A 16,762-nucleotide genomic window follows, 5' to 3' on the forward strand; every position below is an offset into this window, starting at 1 on the left:
ATGGCGTGGTCCAGCCACCCCCGGCTATCCATACTTCAACACCACCAAGCCCCGCTTCCCGCATACCCAACCTTAACTCCTACCTAGCTCTCTCCAGCTCCAGCTCTACCTACCCTACCTAAATGAGATCTAGGATTTACCAGCCCTGGAATCTCTTGAGGATCTCCACAGAAAGCCTGTCAATGTTCCCCTTCCCCATAATCCTCCGCAACCCCTTCTCCCATCTCTCCTACGATCCATCCTGGAGTCTAGCCATCCCGCCTGTATTGACCAAGACCCCTGAGGGGAAGCCGGGGAGGCAGACGAGGCCTTTGAGGTACTGTATACATTTCTGAACATCCTAATCGGTAACGGAGTCTAAGAAGAATCTTAGAAATGGGTCTCGAAGAACCAACCAGCCTGCGCCGCTGAGGAGGCCCCGGACGCCCAGTTTATCGGCTGGTTCGGTGCGGAGCAGTGGGAGTGGAAAGAGCGATAAGGAGAAGGAGAAGGAAAAGCCGCATCTTTCGTACAGAAATAACCGCAATGATAAGAGTTCGAACGGGCATATTATAAAATTTAAAGAGGAGCGCGGGTTAGGGCCGGGCGAGGTGATGATCAAAAGGGAGCCGTGGGTTACGACGTGAGATGAGATAAGATGAGATGATATTCATTGAGACGGGGAGTTTGGGTGTCTAAAGGTATTATAATAAGGGTGTTTCGATTCAAATGTGCATAGCGGCTCTATATCAGTTAACGATCAAATCTTCGCACCTGTGTTTGTTGATTTCATTTCTTCTCCTCAACCTCCTTCAACACTTCCAGTTCCATCTTCTCGAATCCCTCTACTGCCCGTCCGTACTTCTCAAACGCCTCCTCCTGATACCCGTCTGCAATCCTCTCGACGAACTCTTCCTCTCTCCACCTCTTTCCGATCAACTCCTCGAATGTTTCATTTTGTTTGCGCTCCAGCGCCCAAACAGCCTTGTACGCTGCGCCTAGTGCGCATGCATTATCGCCGATTTCGAGCTTATATACGCCCTCGGAGCCACCGAGGATTTCACCCGCGATCTTGGCGATGGTCTTGTTCTTTGACCCGCCGCCGACGAGGTAGACCCTGCGCGGCTGGGCGGGGAGGCTTGGGTTCGGGGGTGTGGTGAGGCCGCGGGAGCGAAGGCGGAGGGAGAGGAGTTGGGATTCGATGATTGCGCGGGCAGAGTCGGTGGGTTCGGTCCATTGGGAATCATTGTCAGATAATCTGGTCAGGGTGTTTGTGTCTGGGTTATAGGTGTACCGCCATTGACCAGGGGGCAGGTTCGGGACGATTTCCGGACGGGGGAAGAAAAGGCCTAGTTTCATGGGGTCGGATGGGGATTTTTGGCCTAGCGGGGGAGTGTCGAGGGCGATTTTGTCGAAGTTGACCCAGGGGTTTGAGGGGTGGTCGTCGTTTTGGGCCTTGTTGATTGCGTCGCGGATGTGTTCGCGGGCTAGGCCGCCGTTTTTGTAGCAGAGCATGAACATGTATAGTCCTGGGGTTGTGGGGTGGTTGAAGAAGTGGGTTGCTGGGTCGGGTTTGTAGCTAGGGGTGGACATTAGGAAGGTTGTTGAGGTTCCTAGGGAGACCATTGCGTCAGAGGGACGGAGGGGTAGGGCGAGGATGGTTGCTGGGTTGTCGCCGGTAGATGGGATGATTGTGCATTCGGGGCTGAAGCCGTAGCGGGAGGTGAAGTATGGGTGGACCTTGCCTAGGTCAATGCCGCCGTCTTCAGGGACATCGCCGAGCTTACGGCGGAGGTCGTCAACGCCGTGAGGGCCGGCGCAGAACTTCAGGAGTTCCTCGTCGTACGCGCCGTTGTGGATGTTCCAGAGGTTCATGCCGCAGACGTCAGAGATATCGAAGGGAGCAATGTGGCCGAGGAAGAGAGAGGCGAGGAAGGAGGAGACAAGCGAAATCCGAGAGGTCTTCTTATACACGTCGGGGTACTTTCTCTGGAATCGGAGAATCTGGGGGCCTGTGAACCTCTATAACTTCGTTAGCATCCCTGTAATCAATTCAATTGAGGGCAGACTTACATGATGCGCCTTGCTCCCCGTTGCCTCCGCAAGCTGCTCAACCCCTCCAAGCTTCTCATCAAACTCATCACACTCCTTCTGCGTACTCGCATCCTGCCAGTTCGGACTATACGGGTGCGAAAACGCCCCGGCCAGCTGCTCCTCCAGCCCCTTCTGCGCATCCAGGCCCTTCAACAACTTCTCCGCATCCTCGCCCCAATAAACACTACCATGCTGCTGCCCCGCGCCAGAAATTCCACGGACCAAGCTAAAATCGAGGCCTTGCTTCTTCAGGTCGGCCAGAACGCTGTCGAGGGCTTGCAGCCATAGCGCAACGGGCGCAACCACTTCATGCTCGACTTCGTTTGTAATGACACCTTTCTTGATGGGAAAACCTTTGGAGTGGGCATCGAAGTCGAAAATGGAGAGGAAGACGACCTTCAGGTCGGAGTTTACGACGATGCCCTTGAGCTGCTGGGTGGAGAGGTCGAACCCGATGTAGAGAGGGCCGGAGGTGGACATTGTGGTGGTCGGGCGGTTTTGCGGGGTGAGGGGTGAGTGGTCGCGAGCTTCAGAGCTCGTAGTCAACGAATCGTGTGTAATAAGTCGAAGGTATGCAGTTTCGAGATAAGTCTAAAGTCTAGAAAGCTGAGAGAGAAAATGCTCGGTAAAAAGAGGAGCAGAAAAGAAATGCATGCAAGCTCCTTCGCAGTGGCGGTGGGATAGCGAAGCTTTATACCGGAGGAGACTGCCCCATGACAAGGTTGAATTTTATTATTCTTTTGTAAGTTAAAATAATGATTATCACATCCAGATACTCACCGAGTGGCGCCCTATAGACCAATTAGCCAAAGATCAGCTCCATCTCCATCGTGTAGGGCCGTTCGGCGTTGGCAAAGAGAACCGCGGGGTGATCCCCGGCTGATGTCACCCACCGAGGACCCTTCTGAGGTAAAGCCTACGTAAACCACCGCCATGTTGTGTGCCTGGATGGATTGGGATTCTTTTGATAGAACACAGTATCCCATCTTGCAATTGCCATCCATATACCAATCTCCTCCGGACTCAGGCAATTGCATTGTCCAGGTGATCGAGTGGCATCCCACCGGGAATTTCCCCGGTTAAATTGGGGTCTGGATTCATCCACCAGAAGCTCCGCTGGCAATTCAACCGAGATCCAGCGGTTTGGTGCACTACTGTTGCAGAACTATTCTAGAATCTAGATCCTAATCCTTGTTCAAGAGGTTTTGATTTGGAAATTTTGCTTGTATGCTGATGTAGATAATGTGCACATGCCCGGTCCATCCTATCCTGGTATATTGTAACAGTGACCTCGCGCTGCTCTTTGCGCGAGCTCAGGCTCAAGGCTGCGAGCTTCTGCCCTTCTCCTGGGCCATTCTAAGTGAGGTACCATCGATCACGCAACCTCGGAACGAAAAGTGCTTTATCCAACCAATGTTCGCACCAGCCTTGAAGCTTCTATTCTGGGCGGGTGCCATGTTGTACAAGAACTTGGGGTATCAAGGTTTCCAAGCCCTCGGTGATTCGGGGGTCAAAATACAACAGGACCTGAAGTGAAAGAATTGGAACGCGGTAACGAATACAGAGAATGGAGTTCCATTCATTGGCTTTTGTTTTGCTCACGGTTCAACGCCTCTTTCGGGCACTGCTCTCATGGTCGTGCTTGTGGTCGTGCCCATGATCGTGATCGTGATCGTGATCGTGGTGCGCCTCTTCTTCAAGGCTCTCCTCGGGCTCTGGGTTGGCCTGGCTGGTAACTTCAGGTGCAATGAATTCCTCGGAAAAGTCCAGGTTCTCCTGCTCAAGAGGAATGAATCGAATCTTGACTCGCTTGACGCCGCGAACGGTAGACCCAACAGTCGCTCGAACTTTTTCTTCAATTTCACGAGAGCGCTGGACAGACCATACACCCGGGACGGCTAGCTCGACGTCCATGAGGTAATTCTGCCCCGACTTCATGCCTTGCACATCCCTTATCTTGACCACATCTCCTTCGTTGATGACGGCAAGGGCCTTGGCTGCTGCCTTCTGTACGGAGGCCCTGATATCATCATCCACGGTCGTATCAGCCAGTTCGAGAAGCGAGGTGCGGGTGTTTCCCCATCCGGCCTTGATGACCATCAGCGAGATGAGCAGGCCGCCCACGGGATCCAGCCAAGAGGCGTCCTGGAAGAGATAGCTCCCACCAATGGTAAACAACGCGACAATGCTTGTAAGAGAGTCGACTCGGTGGTGGATAGCGTTCGAAGCGAGCACGGACGATTTGCGTTCAGTGGCAACCTTCATTGCTGTGGGGATTTCGGTCAGCGGATGTTTTAAGAAAGAGAACGACAAACTCACTAGCATGATAGAGCCACTCCTTCACCACAATGGAGCCGGCCGCAAGCCAGGCTGCGTGAATACTAGGCCCAAGAACATCGGCTCCGTGACTGTGCGAGTGGCTGTGACCCAGATCCAAATGAGAGATCGCATGCGCTGCATCTGGGAAGAATTGGCCCAGTAATACCTGTCCGGCATTCAAACCCATAAATACACCTCCGCAAAGGAGAAGCCCGCTTACTCCCAGCGCACCAATACTCTCAATCTTTCCATAACCGTTCGGGAATCGTTCGCTAGGGGGCTTCAATGACCAGGCAACAGTACCAAGGGTGAGGAAGTCGGAGACCAGATCTGTCAGGGCATGATAGGCGTCCGCAATGAGAGCCTGCGAATGAAAGAAATAACCACCGACAAACTTTCCAATGGCCATTACAAGATTCGCAACCAGGCCAAGGCGGGTGATCCGGACGCCGGCGTCGTCTTTATTCGTCGAGGTCAGATAGGCATTTCCACCATGATGGTGGTGGTGGTGGCCATGGCCACCGTGGTCTCTTGTCTGTGTCGCCATGAGCGGAAGTGTGGTGGGGATCGCGGCGGAGGTTGTAGAATTGGTCAACAAGGATAATGGCGGAAGAGGACGGACGCGGACATTGGAGGACAAAGGGAGGGAACAGGTCGGTGAATATGAACTTTTGGGACGAAGGAGCGACGTGGCTGTTGTGCGCAAGACACGAGACTGACAGGGCGAACGCGCAAGCAGAGGACGAGTCGAACGGGGTCGGCTCCTCAAGATGGAACGACGGAGGAGAAGTGAAGCTTGAGCTGGTGGTGCTGGATGGGCCCTCCACCACAGGGGCTGCGTCAGCGGCATCTCCCCCAAACGGCGACCTTACGGCTCAACCACCGCTGCCAGGGATTCAAGCTTCACTAATGCCTCTCAGGGGAACCTTGGAAGCAATAAATAATCAAACTAGTAATCCGCAAGCTCGGATTCGTCACGGCGCACAATGTAATTCTCCAGCAAACGAAACTGGCCCATCACGTCGATAATGCTGTCGAGTCCGGGGTTCCGGTGCAATGCACAGAGTGAGCAGAAGTGAGGGGAGATTTTTAGAGAGTGTGTGAGTGAATTGAAATCAGGTGAAGTTGACTGGTCCTCTTCGTATATGAATCTCCAAACTACTAATCCGGCAGAGAAAACCCGACATGCGCTGACTGACTGCTCACGCCAGACTGCCTGCATTTTTGTCGGTTCGGGTGGGCTTCGACTCCCGACCGGCTCCGCGCGTTCAGCTTTGCACTTTCTAAGTTTCTTACATTGCGTGTCCTCTTGATCTTATCAGATTGATACTTTGGACTTGATTGGATCCGAAAATAGCTCTCGTCAATTGCTTCAGATCCCAGCAATCATTATCCATGATACTCTGTGTATCATCCTGGCCACTTTAGCATTCAATGCGATGACGTAGGCTCCGAGCTCGGAGTCGAGCCCTCAAGGATTCGGGGTAAGCAAAGCAAACCACTGGTTAATATTCACAGGTATTTCAGCCGATGCATAACGAATTCATTAGATTTTATTCGCTTAGAGCAGTTCGTACTAATCCTTGCTCATGTGCTCATGTCCTTATGTGCTCATGTCCTCGTTGATTCACTGGCATGACGCCGCCTTGAAGAGCGCAATCAGATTATCCTGCATCTCACAAAAGATGTTGATGGCCTGTGTGAGCTTTCCTTCGCTCCCTCCGCGTTCCGCGCGACTAAATGCTAGCCGGTACTCAGACTCTCTGTTCATATACGAAATTGCCTTGCAGGATGCTGTCGGTAGATCAGAATCAAGAAGAGAAAGAGCCACTGGAATCAAAGTAGGCGAGGAAAGCTGTTGCGGCAGGAAAGGGGCTTCCGTGATATGATGAACGCCAGCTAGGGCAAAAATCTCATCAGTTGATGTCAAGCTGGCAGAAACAACTTGGGTCCTGGATCCGATAGCCTCGTAGTACCTCTGGATGGAGACACAGAGTGGGAGCAGCTTTTGCCGGTCTACAAATCTTCAGGCAAGTCAGTAAAAGCTCCCGATACTGATAGAGACTATGACTTGCTTGACCTACCCCAGCTCGAAATGAACCTTGAGCTGGTTTACATATGGCGCGATATAGGTGCAGCCAGCTTCAGCAGCCAGAGCGGCCTGCGCGAATGCGAAGAGAGTTGTGGCTAGTGTGCGAACTCCTGCTGTTTCGAGGATTTTGCATGCCATCAGCCCCTCCCAGGTACTCGGTATCTTAACACAGATCCGAGTAGCCTCAACAGCGGGATCCAAGTTACGGAATATTTGAAAAATGATCCCTGGAAAAATAGGATTGGTTCAATGACATCTGGCTCATTTAACAGAGTCGGAACTCACTGAAGGCATTCGCAACTGTCTTCCCAGTCGAATAAGCGTTATAAGGGTTCGTCTGAATATGGACATAACCGGTGATGAGAGGGACGATCTTCAATGCCAGTCTGGCCGTCTGTGTCGTTGGTCAGTCTCCTTCCAACCCTCCATGGGACAAACTTCATACCGCTACCTCTACAGCCAACTCCAAGGCCTCGATTCCTGTGAAGCGAGGAGCGAGAAATTCTGCATCAGATATGGAGGCTTGAATGAGCCCGGTATGTTCTGGCTTGAGAGCTCTCCACAGGCAATAGCCTAGTATATTAGCCATGGATTCCAGGCGAACTCATACCACGTACTTGATTGGAGGTACAGTCCTGAAAAGGCCCAAGGTCTCTGACAACTGTGAATGATCAGAATCCGTGTTCATAGTCATCTACACGACGACAACACTGGTCTACAAGGCTTCGGTTGAAATAGCTTACCCTGTTCATCCAATGTGTCGCAATCCACGATTGTCCTCTGACGGAGGAGGTCAAGTCTGGTTTGGCTCGCCATAATAATCAACACAGGAGAGGGTATGTTGCAAAGTGGTGAGCTGATGGATACCCCAGAGCATCGGGCAGTAAGAGACGGTTGTGGTATCCAGCATGTAGGTATGCTAGTCAGTCGAGAAGAGGACTGGGAATACAGTCTAGCTTCGTCGCTCAGATCAGCTGCCCAGGTGGTTCAGATGGAACCGAGGCGTGCCATGTTGCGCAACCCGATCATTCAATTTGCATGATTGTATCCGTCTCCAGTGAGGAAACTGCCTCTCAAAGCATAAACAGACAACGGGAAGATTGGTATACATCCCAAAGAGCTCACGGAAGCAGACCAGTAATAATAATACGAAAGGTTTATCCAACAGAAGATTTACAAGCTTTCGAGAGATTGCTCGCTCTGAAAGATTCTAACCAAGAAGCCTTGGAAACGAACCCTCAGCCCATAGCAGATGCTTGCCGGCATATGGTGTTACCAGGGTCAGATCAGATATGAGCCGTCGCCTGTGTACACCTTTGGCGCGCCCGGGACGAGAACCCGTCATTCCATTGCTGGCTGCAGCTCTTGTCAGACCGTTTAGACGCCTTCAGACACAGAGCACGGCATCATGTTACTTGTCTACAAGAGATTCTACAAACGATATGTGACCCTGATATGAAACCCTTTCCTTTCATGGAAAGAAAGAACTGGGCGATTAACGACGGGATAAATTTCCTCTCAGGAAACTCATTGACCTCTGCGATCGCGACAGAATGCCGAAATCAGTGAGGCCACGCTGGGCACGTCAACATCATCCCGGATGGTAGACAACGTGGGCTGAGTCCCTTGGGGAAGAAAAGAAAAGAGAAAAGAAAAAGAGCAGCAAAAGAAAAGGTCTGTGATGGAGTGGAAGAACAATCTCCCGTATGGTAAATACATCTGTCATGATTGGTCGAGGACAGCAACAAGCGGAGTCTCGTGACCTAAGCTAAACCCGAGGTTGTCCATCCCGTGATTCCGAGCCGTTACGAAGAGGCTCGGGAATTCAAGGCCACTTTCTTCACGACGACGACCTTCAAGCTCGCGTGTGGATTTCAGCTCCCTTGTCGTTGTTCTGGTCCAGCAAAATAGTCATGATTTCTCAGAAGGTTGCCCAGCAGTCGCTGCGACGGCGTACGTACCTCCAACAATCGCGATCCCGGCAATTGGCGCTTCTAACTTCTTCCAGTTGCCGTCCAGCAGCCCTATGCCATGCGGTGGTCTCTCATGAACGCCGCCTCCCCCGCCGCCGTTGCCATGGGAAGGAACATTCAGACAAGGTGAGAGGGTTTTCGAAGCTTCATATGGTGGTATCTCGGTGGATGCATGTTGGCAATGGCTCCGATCTCTACGTCATGCGCCGAATCCCTTGCACCGGAAACCGACGATACGCAACAGCATGCTAGAGGACCAGAGCTAACACCTGGGCAGACACAACGTTACCAGCACAAAAACCTCAGATCCCACCAAGATCCTCGCTGAGCAGCGCCTGAGGCGTCCCGTCGCTCCCCACCTTACCATCTACCGTCCCCAGATTACCTGGTACCTCAGTGGTCTTAACCGTATTACCGGTCTTATCCTCTCTGGCCCTCTATACCTCTTCGCGACTGCCTACCTCGCTTCGCCGCTGCTCGGCTGGCACCTCGAGTCCGCCTCCATCGCTGCCGCTTTCGCTACCCTTCCCATCGTCGCGAAAGTCGGCATCAAGAGCTTTTTCGCCCTGCCCTTCACCTTCCACTCCCTTAACGGCCTTCGCCACTTGATGTGGGATACCGGCCGTGGTATTACCAACAAGCAGGTCATCCAGACCGGCTGGACTGTTGTTGGCTTGAGCGTTGCTAGCGCTCTTTTCCTTGCTCTGCTGTGATTTTCCTGTGCCATACCTCTGAGTTCTGCTTTTTAAAATCTTTCTTGCAATATATTTTATACAGGTCGTTTGAGGACTGATTTGAATGAAAATCCTTTTGTTTTTTGTCAGATGCGATGCTCGCTCACTCAGAGCATTTTGAGGCGTAGGGTGTCTCTAGGAAAAGCTTCGTTGCAGATTACGAAAAGGGTTGACATTTTGGAAAAGAGAAGGTATTCGATACCGACAGAGGCTTGGACACGATTCATCTTACGATATTTGCTCGTCGGCAGTTAAGGCGAACCTTTTTGCTTGGTTTGCGGATGGTCTGGGAGGGATGGCTATTTGATTGCTGACATAAAACTAGTGAAATAACAGGCAAATGAACCAGCTCGTGCCGTCTCTAATCGCCCATTCTTGCTTCCTCCGCAACAGTCTAAGATCATTCCTCGCACAGTCTATAATCCGCCCCTCATCCCGCATTTTCTCAGATTAACCATTGTCGAGATGGCACTAAAGTCGATGTCGCTCGCCCACGCTTTATATTATCGTTGTATAGACGGCCGTTGATATGCTTCGGTTACTCTAAGCGAGACATGTCAGTCTGTCATCCGGCATTCAACCATAAAGACCCTACCTATGATCGTTTTGCCCGAGTTGAGTCCTAGATTGCAGATGGCATGCATTTAGGCTGGGCTTGGAGGAGGGTTCGGTGGGAACGGTCGAGGTGATGGTGGGTCTTGTACAGAGCAGTCCTTCATCGTGAAGTCGTCCTCGCGGGTACGTGGTGCTCTCGGATTGTATTCCAAAGCAGCGTCGAAACAGATGCAGTGCACGATGGGTGAAGTCATCTTGATTGATTCTAAAGCCACAATGCGGAGTAAAGACTGTCTTCGGCGAATTTTGAGAGAAAATATTGACGCGGGCTAGGGTCAATGTACAATGAGAGTGACTTTTGCGACGCGAAATTAAGGATCAAAACGAAAAACAGACTTCACACTGATCTTGAAACTGCTTTCTCTACCATCAGCCTAACCGCCTATTTAAACTCCCAGGTTTCGAGACCAGCTACGATCCCAAGAGAGAATGCCCCCTGAGACAAGTTGTACACCGCCAGAACTACTGGATCCGATTGACGGGAAGGAACCGCGTGGATATGGCAATCACTCATTCGGGCTTTCTAGATGGCGTTGGATGGAAGCCATCTTCTCCTCTCCTGCAAGGGCCCGACGGAAGGCAAGTTGTATAGAGTCCCGAGGTCAGACAGAGTGCTTACTCCCGGCCGACTTTGCCCATATACAACAAGGTCATTTTTCCCTTTATCGGGGACTGCACAATGCATTGCCACAGGGGCTTTCCACTCTTGCATTATGCACGGTTAGACGGTTGTCTTGTCTGACCGCTGTCACCCAGACATGCAGACGCTTGATCAGTGCCACCACGCTTCTGGGAGTCTACCGGTTTGCTGCAGAAAATTTCCTAAAAGATTTACCTGGTTGGTTCATACGTGGTCATCATAAAAATTTCTGGCCAACCAGCTGTTTCTTTGACGAGAACTCTTCCGCGAACAATCCGCAAGTTCAACCCGTTGGGCATGGATTTTCTCTTTGAACTATATCCGAAACCACACTTCTGTCCCAGTCACTAGCTCATAGCTCGCTATCTACCTCATCCCGTTTCTGTACTGCGCTTTGATACAGCCGTATCGTCCTATGGCTACTTAAAGAGCTTCGCCCGCCTTCAATTCGCCGTCAGCCTAGTGCACGGACTCTCGATAATGAGGCGAGCCTCGAACTCAGATGCTCCGTCTCAAGCAAGACTCATCAGAAACCTGCAAGATCCACAACTGCCTAGGGTATCTTACAGATCCATGTCAAATCTCCGTGTGGCCCAGGTTCTCGACTCCTTCAGACTGAGGTTTGCTTTTTCCATCCGATCACCAACCGATCAACCCCTGTTCTGGTTCTTGAGCGGTGGTCCTCCGAGAAAATGGAGCAGATGCTCGAGCAGTTGCAACTTTTTGACGGCGGAAAGGAAGCTTCTGCACAACACAGACTCTTCAGGTTGCTGCGCGTTGCAAGCAACACGGACACGCGGAAGGTTTCATGAAGCGTATCGCTCCTCTTCTTGGGTCGCACAACGGGTATAGCAGAGCCCTGTACAGGTTTCCTATCGGTGAGTAGGGCTTAGGTACAGCTACCTCCGTTGAAGATCAGTTCTGACCAATCTGATCTGACGCCTTTTTCATAGTTTGTTCACGGATAATTGACGGTGCAAGAGCTGTCGGCAACCGCAACAAAAAAATCATCGGAAAGACAAGATACTCTACTGGCAGCGGATACGCGAGAACCCTTCCTTCACCAACAACTGACTTCTACCCGGCCTACGGTCTACCATCCTTGCATCAAATGCGGACACGGTTCGGATCCTGCCTTGGTTCCGACAAGTCGGCTTCATCTGCGGCCAATATAAAGATTGCTTTGCGATTCAGCAGCTTAAGCTCAGTCGAATCGACGGGATCGCCCCGACGAGAATGAGGAACTGCGGGTTTCAACCTTTCTTTTTTTCTTGTATCGCTTATGGAGAACGCTTGCTGAGCAAGTACACGACGGCAAAATTCCCCGTCGGCTGTGACATTGAACTTCCACTGTGGCGACATTCTAGAAGTGTGCTCCATATTTACTGACCGGATGTTACCAAATACTCAACGCCCGGAATTGCAGCTTGCAGACCGCTTATCCCTAACCTTCTTTTCCTCAACGACAAGCCTGAGGTGGCTGGAACCACGCAAGCAAAAGTACTAAACCAGGGGTATTGATGCACATTTCGTCGAGTTCTCATTGCCGCAAATGCTTCATCAGAGTCTCGAGGTTATTTTTGCCGTGCAATTGTCCGGTGCTCGGTGCGGTGTTTGCGTGGCGTCATTGGTCTCCAGCCTCTTACCCTAGCTTCAGGTGTAACACACTGGCAGGGTTTCTCGTAGGCAGATTTATCATCAGAACTACCCCCAGGATTCACCTTGCGGTGAGAGACATGGCGAAACTTTTCAACATGGCCGGCCGTCAGAAGCACGAAGTACTTTTGAGTGTATTCTGTTATTCTACCATGGGCCCAGTCAGTCTTCCGGCGAACATGGTCGCTTTGAAAGATGATAGGTCATTCCAGAATGCCCGAAACCATCTCAGGGAATAGACCTCAGTGTGAACACTCCAAGACACCGAAACTTTCTTCCAAATTTCCAGCTGTAGCACAAGTACAAGGCACATCGAAACATCGCATGATGTTGGTGGTAGCCAAAGTAGAGGGTACCTGAGTAAGCTAAGCCTAAGCGGGACTAGCGCCGCATCTCCGAATTCTTTCCAGACATCTCGAATTCCACGCCGACCATTCTGAAAAAAGACCCGATCACGACAATTGCCTCCGCTCCTCCCACCAACTCACTACCTCATGGCCTCGTTATTCCCGGCTCGGGCAGCCAGGACCATCTCCTGCTCCGCATGCCGTTCTCTCGTTTCCTCCAGCCCGGCGTCCATCACCCTTCCTCTCTTCCGCCGTACCTACTCGACACCCGCTGAGGAGCCGCCAATCGACTACTCAGACAAGCCGCGGTGGTCGTACACACCTCCTCGCGCGAAGGCTCCCTTCTCTATTCGCTTTGACACAAACAGGCGCGAGTTCCCTGTCAACCAAAATCCTGCGGTGCTCAACCAATTCTACATTGACTTTCTCGGCGAAGGCGGCGACCAGGTCCTCTCTGATGAGGTGAAATGGCTTGCAGTGACGCACAAGAGCTTCGATCAGGGTCGTCGAGGTTTCAATGATCGTCTCGCTTTCTTGGGTACGTTTCTCTTTCCGCAGTTTCGCCGAATCAATGCCGGCGATGGTACATGATCTAACCCTGACTTTCATTAGGAAAACGCATCGTCCAACTCCAGGCTTCCCTCGCTCTCGCGCAAAGCCCTGCGAATACCTACAGCACCCCAGTTGCCGACTCCTTTGGCCGCGAGCCATTCACCCACCCTGCCCTTGACGGGCTAGACAACCTATCCTCCAGCACCAAGAAATTCCTCACAAACAAGTCCCGACTAGCTGAGATTGCGGACCGACACGACCTACGGAAGGTCTTGAGATGGCGTCCGAAGAAGGTGGGCTTGCACTCGCAATTATTTCCAACTATCTCTAAGCATAATGCTAACCTAAACAGGTCGATAACCTCGACGGCTCCGGTATTGATCTCGTCCTCGCACACACTCTCTACGCGCTTGTTGGCGCCGTTGCTCTGGAGAAGGGCGGGCTCGCCGCGAACAAGCTTGCGCGCGAGCGGATATTAGCCCCTCTAGGGTTCTTGGTGACGGCATAAATCGTTGGGTTCGGGTTCGTGTGAAAATAGCTGCAGGAGCATTTTCAAGGCGTTTATCTTTGTTCGTTTCTCTGGATATTTTCTCTGTACGTGTTGGACGAAAGAAGGAAGGGGACGGAAATCTCAGGGGATATACTACCACTTGTACTTTTACTACCTAACTACCTACTAACTACCTAGTCTGTGATATATGACGGCAATACCACCACTTCTACAACAGACAACCACGCTTTACAGTACGCTCAGCTCGGGCACTCACTACGGAAAACAAAATATTCAAGACAACAATCACAATCATACTGATCTAAGATAAAAAGTATGTGCGGTCCCTCTGACACCGCCCGGGTAACAGCGCAAAATACCCGGCCAGCTCTTATGGGACCCTCGAATAAACGATGCATCGTCTGCGCACCTCTGTATCGCAAAATAGCAATAGAAAACCCGGAGCTGGGCCGACAGAATGCCGGACACCAGCGAGCATACTAGCTTGCACTGTCTTGTGGGAGCGTTGGTACGAAAAAGAAAACGAGCCAGAGTGCGAGAAAATTTGGGGCTTATATAGCCATGCACTAGGTCCGATGCGGTTAGTCTGGTTTTCTGGGCTTGGCTGGCCGCTGGGCTGGGTCAGGACTGGGCTAGGTGCACGTGATGGGGTTACGCAGGTCGAGATGCTAGCAGGGTCTTGATTGTTAAATATGAGGTGTCAAGGGGTTGAATCTAGAAGAAAACTCATAAATCTTAGAAGACTGCATCTTTTATATCTCAATTACTGATGCGCGAAGCACAGTTCTGCTATAAATCCCGTATATCAGTCTACGTAGTCGTCTATAGATGCCACTCTAATCAGGCTACAAGGGCCCTACAGCTCTAGTCCCTTTGAGTCTCAAAAAAGTAAAGCTGGTCAATCATATACCTGATCTTCGTACCTCGCAACTCGTCATCTCTACCGTTCCTCCATACATTCGTTCACGTCTCTTCAAGCGTATGCATTGCTCTCCCCTACTTGATCGACTAGTGGTCTCGCTGGCCTAAACCGCCCAAGAGCTCCTGACCTCCGCCTTCACCTCTTCGACCACTCCTCCCCCGTCCTCCGCAATGGCGTCGGCCATTTTCTTCCTCGATCTTAAGGGCAAGGTATGTCGTCTTTGCTGAGACCAAGATCTCCTCTCAATTGCCTTAGCCGCAAGCTCTCGGCCTGTCCCTGCTGCTCATGCTGACCGACTTCTTCCAATGTAGACCCTCCTAGCCCGAAACTACCGCGGAGACATTCCTATGTCCGCCGTCGAGAAATTCCCTATCCTCCTCAGTGACGCCGAAGAAGAAAGCTCCGCCGTGCCGCCGTGTTTTTCCCACGAAGGAATCAATGTACGTCTGATGCTGTTGGCGATTGGCGACGAGCTCCTTACGTGTCGGCTCCCCCGCCGCTCCCCGCAACCCGCCCTCTGGTGTGATTTCTGTGCATTCCACAACTGCGCTTTCAGGGACATTAGGCGGGGAGTTAACGCTGGGAGTATAATTAGGAGGAGCGAGATGTCTTGCGGGGTGCTGACTATTTTCTAGTACCTCTACATCCGTCACAGCAACCTATACATCCTCGCCTTAACGAAGAAAAACACCAATGCGACCGAAATACTCCTCTTCCTCCACAAGGTTGTGGAGGTCTTCACAGAGTACTTCAAGGTGCTGGAGGAGGAGAGTATTCGGGACAACTTCGTGGTTATCTACGAACTGCTCGATGAGATGATGGATTTCGGCTACCCGCAAACAACAGAAAGCAAGATCTTACAAGAGTATGCTCGATGATATATACTGTCTGACAAACATAACTAACCTATTCTGCGAAGATACATCACACAAGAATCACACAAGTTGGAAGTGCAGGCGCGGCCACCCATCGCAGTCACGAACGCAGTCTCCTGGCGAAGCGAAGGAATTCGCTACCGCAAGAACGAAGTCTTCCTCGATGTGGTCGAGTCGCTTAACCTCCTTGTTTCCTCGTCTGGTAGCGTGCTGCGCTCGGAGATCCTCGGCGCTGTCAAGATGAAGTGTTATCTGAGTGGTATGCCAGAGCTCCGTCTAGGTCTAAACGACAAGGCCATGTTTGAAACGACCGGGCGAGCCACGCGCGGGAAGGCAGTCGAAATGGAGGATGTAAAATTCCATCAATGTGTCCGGCTCTCTCGATTCGAGAACGACCGCACAATCAGCTTCATCCCGCCGGACGGAGAGTTCGAGCTGATGAGCTACCGCCTAAACACACAAGTCAAGCCACTTATCTGGGTTGAGTGCTTGGTTGAATCACACTCTGGTTCCCGAATGGAGTACATGTTGAAGGTATGCTTCCCCCCTTGAATTGTAGAATCAGCACTAACAAACTGCCCAGGCCAAAGCCCAATTCAAACGCCGCAGCACAGCCAACAACGTCGAAATCGTCGTCCCCGTCCCCGACGACGCCGACTCTCCCCGCTTCCGCACAAACATCGGCACAGTCCACTACGCCCCCGAAAAGTCCGCCATCGTGTGGAAAATCAAGCAGTTCGGCGGCGGCAAGGAGTTCCTTATGCGCGCCGAGCTCGGTCTCCCCTCCGTCAAGGGCGACGACGAGCACGGCGGCGGTATGACCGGTGGGTTCGGAGGGAGCATGGGTGGCACGCTCCAGGGGAAAGCCAAAAGGCCAATCAACGTCAAGTTTGAGATTCCTTATTTCACGACTAGTGGGATTCAGGTCCGGTATTTGAAGATCACGGAGCCGAAGGTTTGACTTCCTCCCTACTTTACCCTCTCTTATTCTCAGAAGCTTTATGCTAATCATTCATGCGACTTAGTTACAATACCCTTCGCTTCCGTGGGTTCGCTACATTACGCAGTCGGGGGATATTGCGGTCCGGATGCCGGATGTACAATGATGTATAAGCCTTTTTTTTTTCTGTTGCTTCTATTTTCTTTTTACTTTTCCTTTACTTCCTTTTTCCCTTTCCCTTTTGCCTGCGACTATTATATGCGTTTCCAGTAGTTGAAATAGATGACTTCTTTACTCTGTGTTCCGGTTCTGTTTAGGAAAGTATGAAACTTCCTCCTGTCTATTCGTATGAAATAAGGCAATACATGTAGGAATTACAACTTGACTCAGGGACTCGATTGATGTACACTAGTGCTCTTGGTAGGTCGAGTCTGGTGGCTTTGAATCTCTTTTCTATGTACTGTGATTTTCCCGAGACACCAATATATATATTTCTAACACGGATACTTTTAG

At 51.4% G+C, this 16,762-nt stretch overlaps 8 protein-coding genes across 8 annotated transcripts; 5 read left to right on the forward strand and 3 right to left on the reverse strand.

Annotated features, from left to right (window-relative positions):
• Positions 1–768: 768 nt before the first annotated feature.
• On the reverse strand, positions 769–2,553 carry BJY04DRAFT_206640 (xylulokinase; the record flags this gene model as incomplete). Its single annotated transcript, XM_073713738.1, has 2 exons — positions 769–2,001; positions 2,053–2,553. 2 exons carry the CDS (start codon positions 2,551–2,553, stop codon positions 769–771), a joined length of 1,734 nt encoding a protein of 577 aa, XP_073572836.1.
• A 659-nt stretch (positions 2,554–3,212) lies between these two features.
• On the forward strand, positions 3,213–3,643 carry BJY04DRAFT_31869 (uncharacterized protein). Its single transcript, XM_073720125.1, has one exon. It carries the CDS (start codon positions 3,316–3,318, stop codon positions 3,607–3,609), a length of 294 nt encoding a protein of 97 aa, XP_073572837.1. The 5' UTR covers positions 3,213–3,315; the 3' UTR covers positions 3,610–3,643.
• Positions 3,644–5,546, reverse strand: BJY04DRAFT_31868 (cation diffusion facilitator family transporter). Its single transcript, XM_073720124.1, has 2 exons — positions 4,393–5,546; positions 3,644–4,340 (listed from the first exon to the last, which is right to left on the reverse strand). The coding sequence occupies exons 1-2, from the start codon at positions 5,240–5,242 to the stop codon at positions 3,679–3,681; spliced, it is 1,512 nt and encodes a 503-aa protein (XP_073572838.1). The 5' UTR covers positions 5,243–5,546; the 3' UTR covers positions 3,644–3,678.
• A 473-nt stretch (positions 5,547–6,019) lies between these two features.
• On the reverse strand, positions 6,020–7,300 carry BJY04DRAFT_216740 (uncharacterized protein; the record flags this gene model as incomplete). The annotated part of the gene is made up of 6 exons (XM_073715847.1): positions 6,020–6,416; positions 6,477–6,711; positions 6,770–6,878; positions 6,930–7,057; positions 7,116–7,145; positions 7,228–7,300. The coding sequence occupies 6 exons, from the start codon at positions 7,298–7,300 to the stop codon at positions 6,020–6,022; spliced, it is 972 nt and encodes a 323-aa protein (XP_073572839.1).
• A 1,000-nt stretch (positions 7,301–8,300) lies between these two features.
• BJY04DRAFT_31881 (succinate dehydrogenase cytochrome b560 subunit) lies at positions 8,301–9,476 on the forward strand. The gene is made up of 3 exons (XM_073720126.1): positions 8,301–8,437; positions 8,493–8,583; positions 8,735–9,476. Exons 1-3 carry the CDS (start codon positions 8,398–8,400, stop codon positions 9,168–9,170), a joined length of 567 nt encoding a protein of 188 aa, XP_073572840.1. The 5' UTR covers positions 8,301–8,397; the 3' UTR covers positions 9,171–9,476.
• Positions 9,477–10,127: 651 nt separating this feature from the next.
• On the forward strand, positions 10,128–10,843 carry BJY04DRAFT_31952 (uncharacterized protein). Its single transcript, XM_073720127.1, has one exon. The coding sequence runs from the start codon at positions 10,236–10,238 to the stop codon at positions 10,758–10,760; it is 525 nt and encodes a 174-aa protein (XP_073572841.1). The 5' UTR covers positions 10,128–10,235; the 3' UTR covers positions 10,761–10,843.
• A 1,704-nt stretch (positions 10,844–12,547) lies between these two features.
• On the forward strand, positions 12,548–13,731 carry BJY04DRAFT_185583 (mitochondrial 54S ribosomal protein mL57). The gene is made up of 3 exons (XM_073710791.1): positions 12,548–12,987; positions 13,062–13,294; positions 13,354–13,731. The coding sequence occupies exons 1-3, from the start codon at positions 12,597–12,599 to the stop codon at positions 13,507–13,509; spliced, it is 780 nt and encodes a 259-aa protein (XP_073572842.1). The 5' UTR covers positions 12,548–12,596; the 3' UTR covers positions 13,510–13,731.
• A 674-nt stretch (positions 13,732–14,405) lies between these two features.
• On the forward strand, positions 14,406–16,550 carry BJY04DRAFT_185585 (AP-1 complex subunit mu). Its single transcript, XM_073710792.1, has 6 exons — positions 14,406–14,643; positions 14,746–14,874; positions 15,070–15,299; positions 15,354–15,843; positions 15,893–16,264; positions 16,335–16,550. The coding sequence occupies exons 1-6, from the start codon at positions 14,605–14,607 to the stop codon at positions 16,413–16,415; spliced, it is 1,341 nt and encodes a 446-aa protein (XP_073572843.1). The 5' UTR covers positions 14,406–14,604; the 3' UTR covers positions 16,416–16,550.
• Positions 16,551–16,762: the final 212 nt, after the last annotated feature.

Source organism: Aspergillus karnatakaensis (genome assembly GCF_047715665.1).
Source record: "Aspergillus karnatakaensis strain CBS 102800 unplaced genomic scaffold BJY04scaffold_16, whole genome shotgun sequence".
Lineage (NCBI taxonomy): Eukaryota > Fungi > Ascomycota > Eurotiomycetes > Eurotiales > Aspergillaceae > Aspergillus > Aspergillus karnatakaensis.

Coding starts and splice junctions, on each gene's coding strand:
- BJY04DRAFT_31869 (XM_073720125.1), top strand. CDS start 3,316: ATGTGCACATGCCCGGTCCATCCTATCCTGGTATATTGTAACAGTGAC.
- BJY04DRAFT_31868 (XM_073720124.1), bottom strand. CDS start 5,242: ATGCCGCTGACGCAGCCCCTGTGGTGGAGGGCCCATCCAGCACCACCA. Junction 4,341..4,392: donor GGAGTGGCTCTATCATGCTA/GTGAGTTTGTCG, acceptor AAATCCCCACAG/CAATGAAGGTTGCCACTGAA.
- BJY04DRAFT_31881 (XM_073720126.1), top strand. CDS start 8,398: ATGATTTCTCAGAAGGTTGCCCAGCAGTCGCTGCGACGGC. Junction 8,438..8,492: donor CCAGCAGTCGCTGCGACGGC/GTACGTACCTCC, acceptor AACTTCTTCCAG/TTGCCGTCCAGCAGCCCTAT. Junction 8,584..8,734: donor GGAAGGAACATTCAGACAAG/GTGAGAGGGTTT, acceptor ACACCTGGGCAG/ACACAACGTTACCAGCACAA.
- BJY04DRAFT_31952 (XM_073720127.1), top strand. CDS start 10,236: ATGCCCCCTGAGACAAGTTGTACACCGCCAGAACTACTGGATCCGATT.
- BJY04DRAFT_185583 (XM_073710791.1), top strand. CDS start 12,597: ATGGCCTCGTTATTCCCGGCTCGGGCAGCCAGGACCATCTCCTGCTCC. Junction 12,988..13,061: donor TGATCGTCTCGCTTTCTTGG/GTACGTTTCTCT, acceptor GACTTTCATTAG/GAAAACGCATCGTCCAACTC. Junction 13,295..13,353: donor TGAGATGGCGTCCGAAGAAG/GTGGGCTTGCAC, acceptor TAACCTAAACAG/GTCGATAACCTCGACGGCTC.
- BJY04DRAFT_185585 (XM_073710792.1), top strand. CDS start 14,605: ATGGCGTCGGCCATTTTCTTCCTCGATCTTAAGGGCAAG. Junction 14,644..14,745: donor TCCTCGATCTTAAGGGCAAG/GTATGTCGTCTT, acceptor CTTCCAATGTAG/ACCCTCCTAGCCCGAAACTA. Junction 14,875..15,069: donor TTTCCCACGAAGGAATCAAT/GTACGTCTGATG, acceptor ACTATTTTCTAG/TACCTCTACATCCGTCACAG.